Here is a 22,133-nt window from a genome sequence, read left to right as displayed (position 1 = left end):
CAATGCAAAATGAAAAGAGTTTTCTTAAAAATGTATCAAAATCAAGTGACTTCATGTTTAAGACAAGAACAAATATTCGCCAATGGGGTCCAATAAATCAACAGGAATAAGGGAAGAATTTTTTTTATTTTTTTTAACCCATTGGCAGATATTTTGTCTTGTTTTTAACTATAAACTCACTTCATTTTTATAGTTTTTTTTTTCTTCAGAAAAGGACTTAACATCTTAAGTAAGTTTGTTTTTCCGGTAATTGTAACTTGAATCAAGAACCAATCAAAGAGCGTCATTTTCAGAATGACATTTTCCACATTTCCTACTTACTACACCAACAAGTATTAAACCAACAACCATCAGCAACATAATAACATCAACATTACAGATAAAAACTCTGAACATTTGAAAACACATCGACACCAAAGCAGTACGATACATATTGAACAACATTCTGTACACAAACTCTTCATTTTATTTTGTAAATAAACTATTAAAAATGCAAAATACCTCATTTTTTTCTCATTTTTTGTAATCAATATTACCACCTCTTGCATTTTGTTTTAACTGTTCAATACTCAAAAAGAAAGAAAAAAATCCATGACATTTTATGGTTAAATGATTTTGTATTCAAACAACAGTCCTGATGCAAGATATTCTGTTTATTAAACTTCTATGTTCTTTTATCTGCTCGCTTCTCAACCTTAACCTTATTGCATGGACATTGAATTTTATAAATCACATTATTTTTTATTTAATTTTTTGTAAATTGACAATTAATGCAATTGCCACATTTAAAATTTCCAAATGGAATTTAGTGGAGTTTTTTTTTTTAAAGAGATTAGCTTTTACAGCTCTATTTTTAATAAGTCTCAAATCAACCAGAAGATTTTTTATTTCTAAAAGAGGAGTTCAAATAAGAATCCGACATATTAAAGTGTGGATAAACAGACATATTAAAGTGAAACTCGTATGGCTTCATGAAGGCTCTTTCTGAGATTATACTTGATGATTTATTGTCTCCAGTGTTGCCTGCTTAGAGGGTTTCATGATGCAATGGGTTTCATCACATTTTGACCTGAAAAACCTCTATATTCTTATATTAAGCTCTTCAGAAAAGCATCCCTGTTATGTGAACATTTTATAAAGGGAGTGTAAGTCGTTTGCTCATGTAGAAGTCACTGTTAAAATGCTAGGATGTCGTGGAGGGTTTTAGTGCTCTGTTATGCAATTTCTAAGGTGTGCTAGGGCGTTGCTAGGGCGTTGCTAGGGGGTTGCTAGGGTGCAAGACGAACTTCATAGAGAAGTTTGAATGCTTAGTGTTTAAAACTTAACTCTAAATATGAGCAATAGCAATAGCGACTTTGCAAACAACACTATTTAAATTGCATGTGTTTTTGAGGATTATACCAAATTGATCCAAACCGTTCCAAGCTCCCATTTCTATAAACTATCCTCAAAAGGGAAAAGTAACTTTTTTTTCTCAGAAACTTTTAAAATGAGAGCAGTTGCTATAGCAACCATCCTGAGGGATTCACTAATGCACTGCACAGATATAGCCAAACATAGTTTTCATTCACTCAAATGATTATTTTTCTGCGATTTCTTTAAGCAGATCATGCCACCAGCTAGATGGTTTAAAAATAAAAGCTCAAGGTTTATTATTTTTTCCCAATTTGAACTCCTGCAGACTTTCATTTCAGGGTTGTTCTGTGATCACAGTGAATGTATATTATATTTTATATATATTGAGTGATATATCATGCATTTTTGTTTCTGTACTGTCTTTCTCCACATCATGAGGGCAAAACTTCTACTTCAAAACATTCCCTCAACTTAAACGAAGCCTGTGCTGAATAAACTCACAAATGTAGTCCAATCATGAAGACAAATCATCAGCCGTTTTGCCCGATGTCTCAAACCGTCCTCGACATGTTTGAAGAGCGTTTGGCTGATATTTACACTGCTGAATGCAGATATGATTTCTCTCAGGTGCACTTACTACATAAAGGATTCTGTTATTGCTGAATTAATGAGCAGAAAATATTCCCATTGAATGATTGACCTATCATACACACCATCTTCCTTTTGCATCTGTGAATATGAGCTGTCAGTGTGTTGAAATATATTTAGGCTGTTACTGTTTCCTATATATATATATATATATATATATATATATATATATATATATATATATATTATATGTATATGTAGTGACTTATTGAGTCACACTCCTGCAGGGTTCGGTTAATAAGGCTTTTAGTTGAATGCTCACTAACAGCGTATCATGATTGCATCGTTTTTTTATTCAGTATTTGCAGTAAATGTCATTTTGATATCGGAAAGTGTCTGTTTTATGTTTTACACAGTTGTTTGCATGCTAAATCTTTTCATTTAATGAAGAAAACAAAGTGTTTGTCCATGCAAAACTTGTGTGTGGTTGACAGGGCGTTTGCTAAAGTGTTGCATGCGTTTATAGGATGGTCACACTCTACTTTTTGTATTTTTTTTTCTGAGCATTTAATGATCAGACAAGTAAGCCCCGCCCCTTCACGATCATATCGTGTATCGTCAATCTCACAGGCTGACGATAGGACGATATGAAAATGGGGCATACGGCCCAACACTTGTGTTTGTATTTTTCCTGAGTGTAAGCAATAATAATATAGTGATGATTTCCTTATAAATCAGAAATTAGGTGATGCCTGTGCTTTGTGTAATTGTTAAGTAGGTCATCCCACACAATATTGCTTCACAACTCTTGTTAAAACATTTAGATGATTTATGTGGTGTTATGATTCTCCTACCGAATGCAATCTTGCAAACCGATTTGAGGCTTTTCCTGCTATCGCGTGTCCTGAGGATCCGTCTCATCCCAAGTGATATTGCAGGTGACATGCTTTGACCATTAGCAGAGAAGTTGAATGATACTATAAAAAACATCCATAAATGCATTACTCGTGTTTTATTCTATTACACTCTAAAAAAAATGCTGGGTTGTTTCAACTCACGCTTGGGTCAAATATGGACAAATCCAACCGCTGCTTTAAATTAAACAGTTTAAATCTAAAGGTAAATTTAAACCAATGGTTGGGTTCGTCAATATTTGACCCAAACATGGGCTGAAACATCCAAGCATTTTTTAGTGTAGCCTGTAAATGGAGATACATTAGAGATGAATTTTCGACATTTAGTTATATCGTAATTCTGTTTTGTGCCACTAGTGAAGCTTTAATCTGAGATCGTAGCTTTAATCAATTTGTGATTCAGAAGTTCAATTCGATAACACACACACAGACACACACACACACACACACACACACACACACACACACACACACACACACACACACACACACACACACACACACACACACACACACACACACACACACTCTCTCACTTTTGCAAAAGTGAGTGAGAGAGTAAGAGTGTGAGAGTGTGTGTGTGTGTTATCGAATTGAACTTCTGCTACGATAATCCATATTTCTTCGCCAATTCAAATAACACGTATCAGTCCTTCCATATCTCTACAAACGCATCTACCACAATATAAACAGTACAACAAACTCTACTGATTAACACAGTTCTATTTTCATCCAGCCCATCATTCATCCATCAATTCATTCAGGTCTTGGCATCAGAAATAACCAGACACGTGCAATCTCAACATCTCTAGATCTCAGATCTCTGCTGCACAACGAAAAGTGTGTTCGTGAGTATTTCCGTAATTCACCCGGCTCAGAAACATATCTCAAGGTGGACAGCTATGAAATTAAATTTGAATTGCCTAGCAATCAGTGAACAAACAGAAATAGACAATACATCTCTTGCAAATGCACTTAGACAGGTGGAAGGGGTGGATTACGCCACATATGTGGATTTTTCACTGTAGACACGTTAGATTGTTTTGGTGCACATATAAAAATTACCACTGTCGCTAATCACTGATACCGTTCAGACGCTCCTTTAAGACTTGCAGATTATAGAAGATTACTGTCTGTAACGACACCATTTTATAACAGTCTCTGTTTTTTTTATAAAAAACACTGCGACTGTCACTGAAAAACCATGTGAAGTTGCATAAGGTCAGATCAATGAGGCCTACGATCAATCAGTTTCGAAAAGAAATAAACAACCTGTGCTAATGGTGCGTCCAAGTTAGGGATGCTCAAATTGACCGTTTAACCGTTAACCGAAAGTCAAAATTTTAACCGATTAATACTACCAGTTAAACGGTTTAAAAGTTAAAAAATTTTATTTATTTTTTTGCTACATGGTTAAATAAATACTATTAAATAAATACTACGCGCAACCACACGTGCCTACAGACATATTTCGCTGAGCAAGCACAATGAAGCGAGTGAAAAGGAGTACTGTGTGGGACCATTTCGACAGAAAGGGCGACGAAGTTACTTGTACTACTGTTGTATTTTAATAACACGTAGCATATTTTGCAAGTACAATGCAATATCGAAGCAAACATCCACAAGCAAATAAAAGGCGCTTCCCAAAGCTGGCCACTGTAGCGAGACATTATCTCTGTATTCCCGGGATATCTGTGCCATCGGAGAGGGTGTTTTCTGCCGCGGCTCTGACTGCGCTCCAGACTAGCTAACCCCACATCATGTAGACATGTTACTTTTTTTTTTATAAATAAAAACTAGACAAGGTGTGGATTAAGGTAGGGCTGCTATTTTTATTTGATGAAAAAACTTAAGGCCATTGCACACTGAGTCCGAAATTTTCGTATGCGTTTTTTCGTATTCGTGATTCGGTGGCTCTGAGTTGTCAAAACACCATTCAAACTGCTTGCTACGGATGCGAAAAAGGCAGAAAATTGAACCCGATCCGATTTTTTTTTTTTTATGACGGACGAAAGTTTCGTATTCAGTGTGCAAGCGTGATTGACATAACGTGTGGTCGAATTTTTTTTTTAACGTGCGAAAATTTCGGATGCGAATTTCGGACTCGGTGTGCAATGGCCTTTAGTCTGGCGGAAAACAAAATGCCGGTTTTTCAAAGCTTCATACGGATTCAGTGTTTTCTTTTAGTCATCTTAATTTGTGAATTATGTAAGTTAAAAGTACATATTTAGTGTAGGCCTATTGTATGTTTTTCTCTGTTGTCACTGTCAGAAATGCTGCAGGTGAGTGAACGTGATGTGAATCCAAGTTCTGTTGTTGATCTGTTCTGTGTGCTGCTGTTTGCACGTTAAAATAAACCCGTGAAATTTTTTTGGGGTATTTTTAACGGGTCACAGACACTCGTCAATTTTATTTTTATTTAATGCCAATTCAATATTATGAGCATCCCTAGTTCAAGTCCTCCTGGGAAGTTCGTACTTGCGACGTGGGAAGTCGTGTTTATGACGACATGTGTGTTCGAGTCACTTTGGTCGGACTAAGATGCTGGTGTACTTACTCTTAATTAATTACAAAATAGAGCAAGTTTCTTAAATTCTAGCTCTAGAAAATGAAGAACAAAGAAATGTGCATCGTGTTTTCTTTTTTACTTATTACATTCTACATATTACATTGTTATATTATAATGCCATCATATTCTGTGCAGGCAATTAGCTTACTTCGCTGTAAATAGAAAAGTCTAGCAATATCACTGCTAATTACCTTTTAAGTATTGTGGTATTCCGCCATGTTTCTCAGTGACACGCCCACAACTCGTACAGATCAGGGCTTAAAGAAAATCCCGAGCTTCCCACTCGTATTTACGACATTGTGGTCACATTGTGGCATCATGTGCGCTCAACTAGTAAATACGATCTGTACAAGATGACTTGAACGCACCATAATTGACCGTTCGCAAAGACCCGCCCCCTTTAGTTACTGTTGCTATGTCCGACAAGCCACGCCTCTCTCACGCTACATCATGATCTCACGCAGTGAACAATACATCGCGGAGAGGACACTGACAACGTGCTAATAGACAAGGTTACTTTTGATATGAAACACAGTCTCAACTTTTTAAAGTTGGTCATTTTTTAACGGAATTTAAACAATAAATACCATTTTGTGGCTCTTCAATGTGTCTGACAGATCGCTAGAGCCTCAGTTAAAGCTGCTCGTGAACTGATCATCTCTTCCTTCTAGTTCATTTATAGCATCAAATAAACATGAATGAACATCAGAAGATATGTTGTTTTAACCTGGAAAGACACACCGTTTTTCAAGTTTAAATCTTCCAACGTTAATCTACTAACTCTCCTGACCGCTTTGTCGGACAAAAATGGCAGATTAGGATTGGTCAGATCGCCTGTCAATCAAACTCCCTGTGAAGGGTTAATTAAAAGAAAACACGTTATGATAATAATAAAGCAAAATGAGAGTGTTTCTGGTCATTTTTGACTGTGTAAAAGTACAAAATGTACCCAGTTTTTTGGAGAAGTTATAACTTGTGAGGAAAAGTCAGTAAGTTTTAGTCCAACGCGATAACATTAACTGGCATTTTCAGGAAAAAGAAATCATCTCCAGGTTAAACATGAATACGCCTGTGAAAGAGTGTAGACCTATAACTACCTATATGCTGAAACTTTGATTTGATTTTAAATAAAAATAGAGAATAAATGTTGTGTTTGTGGTACAGCCGTAGATCAGTTATGGATCTATACGTCTCCCGCTTCTTGATTCTCGCGCCGCTTGATTGACAGGCGTGCTTTTGGTTGTCATGACAATGACTTAGTTTACAGCGGCACAAGTTCGCCTTCATTCACACTGAAGCAAAACAATATATAATATATAATATCAGAGTCGCCTTTGATTCTAGGGGTTGAGGTGGGTCATATTTTATAGCATATTTTATGCTTTTCTTACTCAGTATTTTTGTCTTGTTTCCAGTCCAAATATCTAACAATTCCTAAAGCTTAATTAAAGCTTCTTAGCACAAAGTGCTTCACAATAGGCAAAAAGACAAGAAGAGCATTACAAAAATATAATATAGTGGCAGAAGAGCCTGTAATTCATGAAGCATTAACTGCTGGTTTGATGAAATTTTAGGACTACATTGATTAGATGTTCTCATCACTGCTGAAACCCTGAACACAAGAGAACGAGCCCTTCATCGGTCCATGACCTCTGGAACATGCAACAGCTCGGAGACACAGGGAGTCGTGGCACGCGAACAGAGACGTGTGTGTGTGTGTGAGAGAGAGAGAGAAAGAGAGAGAGAGAGAGAGAGAGAGAGAGAGAGAGAGAAAGGATGGCGCAGTAAATTTTGAAATGTCCTCTTCATGGAAGAGAATCTGCTGAGAACAATGAAAACCAGATGGAGGTTGTCCTGCGCTTCGGTAGTGAATCAAATGAGTGATGAGAGAAAGAGGAGGAGAGAAAACGCTTTTTGAGTGTGTGTGTGTGTGTGTGTGTGTGTGTGTGTGTGTGTGTGTGTGTGTGTGTGTGTGTGTGTGTGTGTGTGTGTGTGTGTGTGTGTGTGTGTGTGTGTGTGTGTGTGTGTGTGTGTGTGTGTGTGTGTGTGTGTGTGTGACCCATCACAGCTTTATCCTAACATACGCTGTCAGATATGCCAGATTTAAGCATGATTGTGTAACATCTAACTCATTTTTTTTCTTCATATTCTGAAGACTATTCTCCGTGGAACATTTGAAATAATGTTTTTATTGAATAACGTCAATTATAATGCATGTTTAGTGTGTTTTAACAAAAACTGGAGTATGTCAGAAAAGAAAATGAAGAATCAAAAATATGTTTACAAGATTTTCCCATTTAAACTTTGTTTGGGTGGAAACTAAAGTAAACTAGCCAGAAATATGATGTACTGTATAAACTTTTGGTAACACTTTCTATGAAGACCTTAATAGTTCTTAAATTTTAGCTTAATTTTAGCTTTTAGCTTTAGACAAAGTACGTGTCTGGCTGTCTCCAGTGTGTTTAAAGGGTTGTCAGTGTGTCGGCGCTGATGCTCATGACCTCCTCAACACCTCAAAGATCAAACCAGAGATGATGAAAGAGGAGAATGATGTGCGGAGAATGTCGCTCTGTTCTGCATGGAGATTTAGGTCAGATGTGGAGATTCAATGCATTCTTCCTTTAAATACATTTCCTAAAATGTTCACAGTATTTCACTCTTCAGGAAGTCAAACTGACTTAGTGACTCTGAACATTAAACTTAGAGGAAGTGTTTTAATTAACATACAGAGAAATGACACACTTTCCCTTGTCATGTTGAGATCAGTAAAGTGTGTAAGGCACGTCTGAAGCTAAGTGTGTAATGAAGTCTGTTGCAAGGTCAGAAATTATCTTTTCCATAAGGGACAATATTTGCCGTCTGGAATTGATTTCCAGGGGCATTTTTGTTTGTAAGGTCAATTTTCACACGGCATGCATTTATTGCACAATGTAAATATCATATAAACTGGAATTCATTACAGGGAGGGCTGCAATATTGCTGATTGCACCTGATATTGTTATAATTATTATTAATATTGATTAATATAATACATTAAACTTGTTTTGGGGAAACGGTGCATCATATTCTTTTATGCAACATTAGTTTATTGCTTTTAACACATTAGAAAATCAAGACTTATCATTGGTTATCTTTAGTAGCATGAAAAACAAAGAGAATTTCTTCATCATTCGTGACTAATGTAAACATCTCTGATTGGCCGCTGCATTCGAACGCTCAACAGAAACGTGTTTGATTGGTTCTAATGCAAAAATACACAAAAATAATGTTTTTATGCGACATGTGCCGATCTACATGTAATGCAGAAATCTACACTTTTTTTTCTTTTTTCTTTATTGAACAAAATTAGTTTACAAACCAAATAGGCAACAATACAATGCCTATTACAAAATATACACTTTTCCATTCATATGTCCATCCTAAATGTCCACCTGTGTATTTATATCTCATACAATAACATCAAAGAAAACAACATTCAATAATCACTGTAGAGGGGCTGCAAGGAAAATAAATAAGGTTTAAATCTTACCAAACTTAAAAGGAAAGAGACTCATACATTGATTTATACAGTTCTTTAAGGGTTTGATTATCTTTGGATAAGTGTTTTAAAGATTCGAAGTATTTTTTGCATAAATTTTTAAAGTAATTTAAAGCGGGTTTACTGTTATTCCACTTACTTTTGTGTATATGGTATTTACCCATTGTAATAATAATATTCAAAGTGTATGACAACTCTTTTGAAAGACCATCAGCATAAATCAAAACCTGAAACAATTTCGAAATCTACACTTCATTTTCACATTTCTCTTTAATCGCAGCGGTCGTAATAAATTTAGTTTAATTGTAATTTAATTGTAAATTGTATTTTTTTTGGCCCCCTTGAATTTGGATGGTATTTTTGTTGATTTTGGCCCCACGCCTCCAATATCTAGGTTTTATGGGTATAAAAGAACATGTCGCATGTATTCAAGCTAGCGTGACTGTGGTTTAAAGGTTCAGAAGTGGATGTGCATCATTACACTGACATTTCTTGCATAACCCTGTTTTTGCAGGTTTATTTTTATGCAAATAGAAATGAATCCGAACTTAATGGCATCTGCCAAATCATTCCAACAGGTTCTGGAGAAATAAATCCCTTTTTGCTGATGGATCCTTCCCAAATCCATCTGAAAGTGACCTGATGAGGTGCTGCCAATCTCACAATCCCATCATCCTGAGACATATGAGTTGATAAGCTGTGTTTCGTTGCAGTCCGATCTGAAATGCTGCTTTCATGATTGAATTTATCGACCGTTTCTCTGTTGCATCCCTCTGTTTTCTCAAATGAATCACTAAGAAACAACAAGGGCTGTCACATTTTCTTTTAGAAGTGCTGCTGTTTTTAATGTGTGCATCTCATAAAACCTGCCACACAATCTGGCTCATTTTTTAGTCCAAAATCAAAAGCACTTTGTACATAAGTTGTTTTGTTTATAAGAACATTTTCTGAAATGTATGCATATTTCCCCCAATTCTCATTATTGTAATGCCAAAAACATCATGCTCACTACTGTTATTTATAAAGTATTATTTAAACTATCAAGTATTTTAGATCTTGGTAAAATAGGATTTATGCTAATTTAATAATTAAAGACGATTAAAGTCGAATCAGTTTTGAGAACTGAATTATAAAGAAAGTCATGCAAAACAAAAAATATTTTTATGCTGAAATAGGCTTTGTTGTCTTTTTCTTTCTAGAAAATATAAATTTAATTTAGGTAAAACTTTAATTTATGTTCCAATTCTCACTATGAATTAATGCTTATTAGCATGCATATTTCTAGGATATCGCCTGTTTATTAGTACTTATAAAGCATATATATCCATGTCTTATTTTGCATGACCATATTCTACATCCCTCAATTTAACCATTAATTAATAATCCCTTACTATTAATAAGCAGTCATTAGAAGTTTGAGGCAAAAATTGAAGTTAATAGTGAGATTAGGACCCTAATCTAAAGTGTGACCATCATTTCTTATATGCTCTTTAATTTTGGAGTGAATTGTGACCAGGGCTGCGTTTCCCGATAACGATGGATCTTAGCACTTACGAGCATTTTCTACGAGCTACTTTACGAACGTTCGTGTTCATTTCACGTGCGTTTCACAAAAACGCACTTAGCAGGATCGTGCGCAGCTGTGCTTTAAGTGCTACTTAGAGTCGCTGTCCGTTTGTCAAGGGCTGAAATGTCACGCTCGTAATTGTAGCACACGCTTGTATTTTGAAATGTATAGCCTAATTGTTTTCATCTGATGTGCATTTTCTACGAGGCCAATAATCTATAAAAGCACAAACCTATGGGTGGACCACCAGCAAACTGGCTGAACCAAAAAAAACTAAGAAAATATTTTTTTTTTTAAAGAGGAGATTGATGTCATTTTAGAGGAGGTGGAGCTATACAACATATTTTATTCAGCAGGTTTAAGGGCAGTCATACAAATAAAACAAAAACAAAAAATCTGGGAGATTATTGCTACAAAACCGACTGCAACTAGGGTAGGGCTGAACGATTAATTCCATTTGCGATAATATCGCGATATGATGAAATGCGATTTTGTAACCGCAAAAGCTGCGATTACACTGGTCACGTGACACGCGAGAGAAAAGAAGTCTGCAAATCAAGCATCAACTTGGCACGCTACGCATAGGTCTGCCATACAGGAAAGAACAGTTTATATTTTATGTATGTGATATTGTGTTATTTATTCTCTCTCCAACAATTCTGGATCGATTCAGAGAATTTCAGAATCGAGTCTGAGCTTAGTTTTTAACTAAATAAGCTGCGCGTGCTTTAGAAACAACCGTATTCTGCTTGCTTCTAATTTCTCTCTCTCTCTCTCACACACACACACACACACACACACACACACACACACGACACCGCTCGAACCTTCCGAAAAACAAGCTTTCATAAAGTTCGGGGTTTAAGTGAATTACAAGGACAGTCGCGGGCTTCATTGCACAGGTTTTGCCACTGTGATGTTACTCTTGCAGTGTTCGGTCTTGGCCGCCGGTATTTTCCTTACAAATGCTCCACAAAGGCATTATTTATGTCTTTTGGAATGCGGTTGGCTTATATATAAAAAATATGAAAATCACTGAGAAAGCGGCTTTTATTTTAAAATATTTACGCGCGCTTTGTGAAGAGTGCTCGTGCATGCGGCTGTGAGCGACTCATTGGGTAAATGTACTTGCATCTCAAAATGCTTTTGACGCGAAATTAATGTAAACACAGTCAGTTATATCTTAAACCAACAGGACAAACTACATTTACAATTTCAAAAGAGATATGTGCATTAGTGTGAATGCAGCTTATCGTATAGGGGGAAAATCACTCCAGCTCTTGAATGGAAAACGTTCAGACAGCCTACTTTTAAATACTGATAGCACTCTTTGTTTATTGCTTGTAATGTTTGTTTTTTTTGTTCCTCTTTATTTACTAGCTTTTATATGTTGAAGCTATATTAGTTTATAGTCCATTCTTAACATGTAATTGGTTTAATTAATATATATATATATATATATTTAATGTATGTATATTTACATATGTATTTAAATACATATTTTAAGTATTATTAAGATTAATTAATAAGAAAAAAATTAGATCGGATCATGAGCTGCCTGAAGATTCCCATCCCTACTGTACAATGATTTATTGCTTGTCTTTGTCGACTAATACAGAAGGTAAAGAACTTAAAGTAATCGCATATTAAATCGCAATCGCAATATTGGTTAAAAAAATCGCAATTAGATTATTTTCCAGAATCGTTCAGCCCTAAACTAGGGGCATTAAAAGTTCAGGGAAGGAGGACAGGAAGAAGTGGCAGGACTTTGCCAGCCTTGCTAAAAGGAAACGGGCACTGCAGAGGACAACATTTAATAAAACAGGTGGTGGGACCAATGATTCCCCCTTCACACAGCAGAGGAAGAAAAGGCCTTGTCAATACTTGGCACAAGTGCTTCAGATGGCATTTGGTATTGACATCCATGGAGGAGTAGGGGTAACTCAACCTGAGCCTGGGTCAGATCCTTCATGCTCAGAGGAACCATCACTTTCCTCTGCCATCTCCCAGCATCTACCATCTCCCAGTCCTCCAATCAACCCTCCCAGGCCTCAGCCTCCATCTTCTGCTGTCCAGACTGCAGCCACAACATCTCAGCAGTTTGAGAATGTTGAGAACATGATCATTTGAGAATGTTTGTTGTTGTATTCAGGATATATGAGAGTGTCCTTAACAGGGAGGAGGAGGATGAAGAGGTGGAGAAGGACAAAGATGGCATGGGACCAACAAAGAAACAGGCTTCATGGCTGGTTTTCGTGCATGTCAGCAAGTCATTGACATATTTTTTTTAGTTCATCCTATTTCACCAGTCTTTGAAGCATATTACACCTTTTATTATTATTTTTTTTATTCATTCATTTAATTTAGATTAAAATTATTAGATTAAATTATTTGTTGTTGTTTTCTGCCCTTTTTAATTATTTTATTTATAAATTCATTTAAACAAAAAACGAGTAATAAAGGCTACAATAAAGTACAATCAAAACCTTATATTATAATCACAGTGCACTTGAATAAAGTTAAATGTGTAATGTGCCGGTTGTCCTGCAGGAGACCTCATAACTCTGTCTTCGTACGAATTACGCACTTGGGGATTTACGATTACTCCAGAGCACTCGTAGATCTACGATGATTTTCAAGTGCTACTTAAGTTACGATGCTTTTAGGAAACAGACCGTAATATTAAGATCATTCGTACGATCGTTTTTACGATCTTCTTAAGCTTACGATGCTTTTGGGAAACACAGCCCTGGACAATGTTTTGTGAGATTCACTCTGATATGGGGAAACTGAAGGTCATGCTAGCCATTCTAGTGTGTGAAATTTAGGCCAAACACTGTCAGAAACGGAGCCGAGAGATTCCTTCTCATCCCACACACACACACACACACACACACACACACACACACACACACACACACACACACACACACACACACACCAACAGGCCTGGCAGAACAACAAACGCTCATCTGATAAAACACTCCGCATCCGCTGTCACTCATCGACACACACACACGCACGCACACACACACACACACACACACACACACACAGACAGAGATGTGTTTCAATCGTACTAAATTAATTTCGATTGATGAATCTGAAGTGTCTGAACGCTAAACATGTGATCGGGTTGATGTGCGCGTTTATATGTCACACGCTTCAAATCGGGATCGATTTTTTGACATGCGCGAATATAAAGAGTTGCCCATTCTCATACATCGGTTCTTTATTTGTTCTTTCATTATTCATCCATTTCTGGTCATAATTAGGACACAATGAACACAATGAGACGTTTTATATTGATCGTCTGTGGATGCCATTCGGATCGAGCTCAATCGGATCGTTTAAGGTGTTTAGATGAAGGCTTTCCAGTCCGATTGAGCCGTCAATCCCATTACTAACGGATTGTTTGGTTGCATGTAAACGTAGCCGCTGATGATCCTCTGTCTGGCTTTCCTCGTAGGGAAACTCGCCTCATACAACCTTTCCAAAACCTATCAAGCTGCAGGAGCTTTTGAGAGGAAACAAGGGTTGATTTTGTATTGTGTGTCTGTTTAGTTGCACAGCTGGAAACTTAGATGTTGTGCTTTTATAGCTCAGCAGACTAATGGAGTTTCTCAGATGTTTGTCCTCAAATTTATTTTTAGAAAAAGTATATATAGTCACTAATGTGGTGTTTGTTAACAGTACAGTAAGCGGTTGTGATGTTGAGATGTTTTGATCTTGGAACAAATATAAATTTTTGATTTCAGTGAGTGGCCCGTTTCCTCCTCAAACGCTCTGAAACATTTACATCTACATTATTTCTCTTTATTCCTCAGGATTTGAGGCGTCAACAACATAATTTGGATTTTTGTTGTTGTTGTTAAAACAGAGACTTAAAATATTAGTTAAGGGACATGCATTTGTTCCCGCCACAGAATAAAACATTTTAAAAGATAATTGGGCCTTTTTATCTGAGAATTGCGTGTTATAAAGTCCAAATTGTGAGATATAAGTTCGCAATTGCGAGAAATAAACTGCAATTCTGATATATTTTCTCAGAATTGCAAGGTATGAAGTCCAATTCTGAGGGGGAAAAACAATTACTTTTTTTCTCAGAATTGCGTTTATATCTAAAAATTCTGACTTTACAACACGCAATTGCGACTATATACCTTGCAATTCTGACTATATCTCACAATTTCATGTTAAAAAGTCAGAATTGCGAGGTATAAAGGCAAGTCTGAGAGTCAGAAATTAATTTCTCGCAATAATGACAATCACACAATTATGACTTTGTCACAAAATTTTGACTCGCAATATTCAATTCAAGTCACATTTATTTGTATAGCACTTTTCACAATACACATCGTTTCAAAGCAGCTTTACAGAAAATGCACGAGTCCACATTATAATAGCAAGTTTACATTTGGCAATTCTGACTTTATAACTCCAAATTGCACTTTATGGTAAATGGTAAATGGTAAATGGACTGCATTTATATAGCGCTTTCACAGACCGAATGGCCACCAAAGCGCTTTATATCTCGCAATTCTGATTCAGAGTCAGAATTAGATCATTTTTTTATTTTGTAATTACCTTTTTATTTTCTATTCTTTGGTGGAAACAAGCTTCCATAGATGTCTGTAGTTGAGCTGCAAGATTAACTGAAATAAAACCAAAATTGCAAAATGGCATTTATCAAATCTCAATGCCTCCAATATAATTAAATTAATTTGCAAACATGCTTAGAAACGTTTATTTTTCTGTCAAAATATAAGTTTGATGGTTTAACGTTTTAAAATGAAGAAATAGGACAGCCATAAAAAAAGAATAATTACTATAAAATATTATTTTACAGTGAAATATTACAATAGTAATATGTTTAATTAGTAATAATTGATAAGCAATACTTTTTTAGTAATAATAATAGGTATTAATATTAAAATTTTATAGCCATATTGATATATAAACAGAAAATTTTAGCCAAATTATGCAGCCCTAAAAATAAGCACAACAAACCTGGAATTGTTTTTAATCGCATTTTAAATTGCAATTAGAAATTTCCCCCAAATTGTGCAACCTAAGTCTATAAACGCCTTGACAATTTTAAATGAACTAGTTCAAATTGTAACCAAATGTTCTCTGATGATGTAACGTGCCTGAAACTGATGTTCAGTTAGATCATTTCTACTTTTTTACTGTCAGTTTTTACCGTGCTCATCTGTCCTGAATTTACTGTACATGTCACACACACATGCATGTCTTTCACGGCATCATAAATGCTTCAGTTTCTGCTGACGGTGCATTGCTATATTTTGCTGTTCTGCGCAAAAGCCAAACGTGATGAAATCCGAGTGCTGATGGCACGGTTTCAGGCCTTCCACACTAACGGATCAAAGTAATCCAATTATGAAAATGAGCATATTTTTCCCTCTCTCTATCTTGATGTAAAGTTGTTGTGGGATCTCCGAACACTCTTATCAGTGAGGGCTTCCAATTTTACACCGAAACAAATTGTTCATCAGCGTTTTGCCAGGAAATAATGAGCGCGTTAATGTGGGTAAAAACTTTCTGTCTCTTCATTTAAATTCCTCTTTTTTTCCCCACACACTTCACAGGTTTTTGGAAAACTCTCTGCTCAGCGCCGAAGTGAAGGATGGAGAGATTCTTCCTCCGACCATCCAGAAGCTGATGAAAGGATACAACAAATACCTCCGGCCTTTCTTTGACAGTAAGGACGTGATGAATGTTTAATGCATGCATGTGTGTGTGTAGCCGCTTTACTTCCTCACATGCTCATTTGAAAACAGATTGATTGATGCTCCATTATATTACACATTCAAATGTGAATTTTTAATGTGATTAACCCACGGCATCAGAAAGACATTTAGGACAATATACATTTACATTCATTTAGCTGACGCTTTTATCCAAAGCGACTTACAATTGCTATATATGTCAGAGGTCGCATGCCTCTGGAGCAACTAGGGGTTAAGTGTCTTGCTCAGGGACACATTGGTGTCTCACAGTGGATTCGAACCCGGGTCTCTCACACCAAAGGCATGTGTCTTATCCATTGCGCCATCACCACCCCATGCATGTATATTGCATATACATATGCATGTATATGCAATATACATGCATAACAACATGCGTAATATACATGCATAACAACATGCGTTAGTGAACCTTCTCAGCGGTATCCTATTCTAAGGGTGTATTCACACCTGCCTTGTTTGGTTCGATTGAATCGAACTCTAGTTCGTTTCCCCCCTTGGTGCGGACCTTTTGGGCAGGTGTGAATACAGCAATCGAACTCGGGTGCGGACCAAACAACCGAACCGAGACCCAGCTGAAGAGGTGGTCTCGGTACGGTTCCAAACGAACTCTGGTACGGTTCGCTTACGTTGTGAACATGAACCGACCCAATTGCAAGAAAGCACTGCGCCTTTGAGTTAACAGGCTTCCGTAGTCGGAGTTGCGTTATAGGAAAGTGATCTGTTGTAGCCTACTACATTCTATTCCGGCGCGCTGTCTGGCCACACGATACTGTTGCGCGTCTTTCTGTGCGTCGTGTGTGCATCATTGGAATGGAATGAATGAATGAATGAGTGACAGGTTGCTATTATCAACATTATAACGGACATTGTTACGAAATCAGGGCTCTCAAGTGTTTCGGTCTTTTGTCACGCTCTCCCGCCACACATTGTATTTCTCACGCTGAAAAACTATTTGTAATATATTAATATGCCGCAGCGCCCAAAACTCTGGCCGCGGCGCTCTCACTGTGGAACCGGCAGGAATCAAGCGCGTCTCCTCTGGTGTTGTTAGCCAATCAGAAAATAGCACTATTGTATCTGGGTAAGATTTAACGCAACAACCAATGACACTGCGTCGGCACGACACACGTGTGGTTTTGTTTACAAATTTTGGTTCACTTGCAAAAAGAGCAGTGTGAAAGCGAACCGTACCAAAGAAAAAAAATAATAATTTATTTGGTCCGGACCAAAGCAAGTGAACTATCGGACTTTCCTGGTGTGAATACACCCTAAGTAGAAGAATACGGTTTAATTTACTTATTGTTGGCCAGAGGAGAACTGAGCAACTGAGTCTGGTTTCTCACAATTTATTTTTTAGTTAGGGGACATAAAATTTAACATTTAATTTAATATTCAACAATATTATTGATGTGCCTGCATTGACACTCTTATATGAGGACTGAGCTGGACGGACATCACAGTTTTCTACAGAGCGGCTTTATATATATATACATTTTTTACAACAAAAATGAACCATCACTGAACTAACTTAAGCTGGACTGTGATGATATTTTCTTCTAGAAACAAATTTTTTTGCATTATTTTCCTGTTATCTCTGTAAATGTCATGATTCTGCCATCTAGTTCTTGTCTTTCTTTAAGTCTTGAGGGAGGATCATGACAGACCCATGTTTTATGTGCAAACACATGGCCTTGTTGGGCCATGTGCTTGTGTTGTCTCGTCATCTAGCCCCGCCCTCCTTGTTATCCTTGTTTAGTCATTATTGCTTCCCCATTATCACCTGTCTCCCTCATTAGTTTGTCTCTATTTAATCCCCTCGTGTTTGCTGTCCAGTGTCGGTTCATTGTCAATCCGTGTCAAGTTTGTGAGTAACCTGTCAAGAATAATCATCCTGTTGAGCGATTTTTTTGTATCAGTTATTTGTCTTCTAGTATTTTGACAGTATCTTTGTCTAGTTAGTCCTGTCTTGTTTTGCCCCCTCGTGGGCTTTGTTTTCCCTTTATTGTTCATAATAAACCTTGTGCTGTGACTACTGTCTGCGATTGGGTTCATTCCCTTCTTCACCCTTTCAACCTCATGACAGAATGAACCGACCAAAGAAGAACCCAGCAGACCGTTTGTCCTTCTCTGCCAAGCATCGTCTGGACCTCCTTGAAGTCTGGTTGTCTTCCCCCGTCAACAAGAAGAGTGTCACCCTTCCATACTCACCCGAGGGTGAGTGGATCTTGTCAAACTTCACCAGGCTGTATGACCACTTCTCCCGGGATGAGTCTGGGACGGCATCCTCGAGGTCTTCACCTTCTTCCTGTCTTCCTGTCATCCCGGAGTGTCGTATGATAGGCGTTGTGACGCTTGGGGACCAGGCTGGTTCCCCCACGACTCCAGAGGCGTCTTCCACACCCACTGACCTCCGTGGTAAACGAGGGAGACGGGTTTCGTGGGATTCCCCTTCGGAATCATCTTCATCTGAGCTTACCCAACCAGAGACGGTCTTCCCAGTTCCTGTTTTGTCTCCCGCTGAGCCCGTCCAGCTCATCACGAGTCCTGCTGTGACCATTGCTTCCCGACCTAGGAGAAAGAGGAGGAAGAGGGTAGCCTCCCATCCTTCGGAAAGCGCTGTTCCGGAGCCCGCTACTGCAAGCGCTGTTCCGGAGCCCGCTTCTGCAAGCGCTGTTCCGGAGCCCGCTACTGCAAGCGCTGTTCCGGAGCCCGCTACGGCAAGCGCTGTTCCGGAGCCCGCTACGGCAAGCGCTGTTCCGGAGCCCGCTACTGCAAGCGCTGTTCCGGAGCCCGCTTCTGCAAGCGCTGTTCCGGAGCCCGCTTCTGCAAGCGCTGTTCCGGAGCCCGCTACGACAAGCGCTGTTCCGGAGCCCGCTACGGCAAGCGCTGTTCCGGAGCCCGCTACGGCAAGCGCTGTTCCGGAGCCCGCTACTGCAAGCGCTGTTCCGGAGCCCGCTACTGCAAGCGCTGTTCCGGAGCCCGCTACGGCAAGCGCTGTTCCGGAGCCCGCTACGGCAAGCGCTGTTCCGGAGCCCGCTACTGCAAGCGCTGTTCCGGAGCCCGCTACGGCAAGCGCTGTTCCGGAGCCCGCTACTGCATGCGCTTTTCCGGATCCCGCTACTGCAAGCGCTTTTCCGGAGCCCGCTACTGCAAGCGCTGTTCCGGAGCCCGCTACTGCAAGCGCTGTTCCGGAGCCCGCTTCTGCAAGCGCTGTTCCGGAGCCCGCTTCTGCAAGCGCTGTTCCCGAGCCCGCTACTGCAAGCGCTGTTCCCGAGCCCGCTACTGCAAGCGCTGTTCCGGAGCCCGCTTCTGCAAGCGCTGTTCCGGAGCCCGCTTCTGCAAGCGCTGTTCCGGAGCCCGCTTCTGCAAGCGCTGTTCCGGAGCCCGCTTCTGCAAGCGCTGTTCCGGAGCCCGCTTCTGCAAGCGCTGTTCCGGAGCCCGCTTCTGCAAGCGCTGTTCCGGTGCCCGCTACTGCAAGCGCTGTTCCCGAGCCCGCAACTGCAAGCTTCGGTGTCTGTGAGCTCTAGTCCCAAGCCTGCCCCTTCGCCTGCTATGTCCCCCGTCAGGAGTCCAGTTTCCTTTTTCCCTTATTGTTCATAATAAACCGTGTGATGTGACTACTGTCTGCAATTGGGTTCATTCCCTTCTTCACCCTTCCAACCTCATGACAGTAAAGCTGCTTTGAAACACTCTGTATTGTAAAAAGCGCTGTATAAATAAAGGTGACTTGGCTTCAAGTAATGAAAATAAAACCGAGGCCCTTCAGAGGTTAAGACTAGTGACTTAATCCAGCACACACACGTTAGAGAAACTCAGCGTTTCTCCTCGTCTCCTTTGTAAATTATTGATGTTTTTCTGTTGTTTCTCCAGCCGCCTGATCTCTTTCTTCACTCGCTGCTCTACATGTGTTGAGGAAGCTATTTTAAAAGTGTAGCTTTTCATCTTATAACTTAAAGTCGCCATGAAACAGAAGTTGCTTGATCACCAAAATTACATATTTAAGCATTTTTCATGCCTTAAAATATCTTGAATGTAACTCGACACCCTTGGTTCATTTGGTATGCGCGGTTCTATGAATATGCAAATGAGCCCCGCCTCCACTCACTCAGAGATCCACTCGTTGACGATCACACGTTGATCTGATTGGTTACAAATGACGTCAGAAACACCAGCGATTTCAAACCGTGTATTTGAGACTGTCTTTGGTTCATTGCAGTTTTAAGGAGAAAATACTCAGCAATGCTGTCGACTTATGAATTTACACATGGATTGTCTTAAAGCGTATTAAAAACAATACGCTTTTGCATCTTGCACTTATATTATATTGTATTTCTCACAGCTGCTTATCTCAGAATAAATCTTCACATCTCTAAGCCGTTCTGTGTTTTACTGGTGAATCCAAAGGGACAAATACTTCAATAACAGTGAAACTCCTCTCCTAGTTTCAGTGGTAAACAGCTGCCGCTTGCATTCAGCGTGTTTGTCACGTTCTGCATTGTACTGAATCAAATCAGCTCAAACGGTCAAACCAAGTGTAAAACCAGCCGTAGAAAGAGGGTACGTGTATTTAAGTGCATTTTTGATTATTGCCTCAGCAAATATTCAAAATCTTGTCGTGTTCCAATGCAAACGTTGCTGTTTTTTGTGAATTTGTTCATTTAAATCATCTACATGGCTCTGACTCACTGTGTTGAGCTGATTTCAAGACTTTACAAGAAGTAAAACATGCTTTCCACATGACCAGCTTTAATGAGCAGAGAGAGTTTCGCTCCCAGGGTTTCCATCTTTAACAGCGATTCTCAGAATGATTTTGCATTATTGAAATGCACATGATATTTACATGCCTTCTCTCCGTCTCTGTTGTTTAGATGGCCCTGTCACGGTGGGCATGAGTTTAGACATCGCCAGTATTGATACTATTTCAGAGATCAACATGGTGAGAGTAATTTAAATAAGATATTTTATACAGCAGTGTACATGAACTTGAATATTGTTGTGTGCTGGGTACTGTTTTTATTTTTGTATTTATTTATTTATTTATTGCTCATACTTAAGGTTAAGGGTTTGTTCAAATTCTAATACATTTTTCTCATCCCACAGATTATTATTATTATTATTAATAACAACAGTCATTTAAAAAATAAAATAATAACAAATATATTACTAATAATAATGAATAATGTACAATAAATAATGATTTAAAAAACGATTTATTATTATAATTGATATTTTAATTTTTAATTCACAACAATAATGAATAAAAAATAAATGATGCTTAAAAATATTTGTTATTACTATTATTTGTTTATTATTAAATATAATAAAAATAATATTAATATAAATGTAAACATTTATTAATAAATAATAATATTTAAAAATTATTTATATTTATAATCATTATTGTTTTTTATTTTCAAATGACATCAAAAATAAATAATAAAAAATAAAAATATTTATTTGTATTAGTATTATTATTATTAGTTTAATATAAATAATAATAATTCAACTTATTATTATTATTAATATTATTGATATTTTAATTTTCAAATTACAACAATAATGAAAAAATATTTTTACTATAATTTGTTTATTATTAAATATAATAATACTAATAATAATTCAAAATAATATTAAACTATTATTATTATTAAAATTATAGAAGAATAATGCTACTAATAATGAATGATTAAAAATAAATTATAATATTTAGAAATTATGTATTATTATTATTGTTTTTTTTAATGGCATAATATTTAATGACAATTAAAAAAATATATTAGTAGTATTATTATTATTTGTTTAATAATAATATAACATTTATCAACATTTA

General features: G+C 37.7%; 1 protein-coding gene across 2 annotated transcripts in view; it reads left to right on the top strand.

Annotated features, from left to right (window-relative positions):
• Positions 1 to 22,133, top strand: part of LOC143756661 (gamma-aminobutyric acid receptor subunit pi) — an 81,960-nt gene that overhangs the window by 39,931 nt on the left and 19,896 nt on the right. For both annotated transcript variants that reach the window (XM_077247229.1, XM_077247221.1), the window contains exons 3-4: positions 16,142 to 16,254; positions 21,172 to 21,239. In XM_077247229.1, coding sequence (XP_077103344.1) covers positions 16,142 to 16,254; positions 21,172 to 21,239 — 181 coding nt within the window. The remainder of the gene's footprint in view (positions 1 to 16,141; positions 16,255 to 21,171; positions 21,240 to 22,133) is intronic.

This window comes from Siphateles boraxobius, unplaced genomic scaffold (genome assembly GCF_051911475.1).
Source record: "Siphateles boraxobius isolate OS27281-9 unplaced genomic scaffold, OSU_SipBor_1 108, whole genome shotgun sequence".
Lineage (NCBI taxonomy): Eukaryota > Metazoa > Chordata > Actinopteri > Cypriniformes > Leuciscidae > Siphateles > Siphateles boraxobius.
Note: the sequence above shows the minus strand (reverse complement) of the source record. Positions and strands in the feature narration are given on the sequence as shown.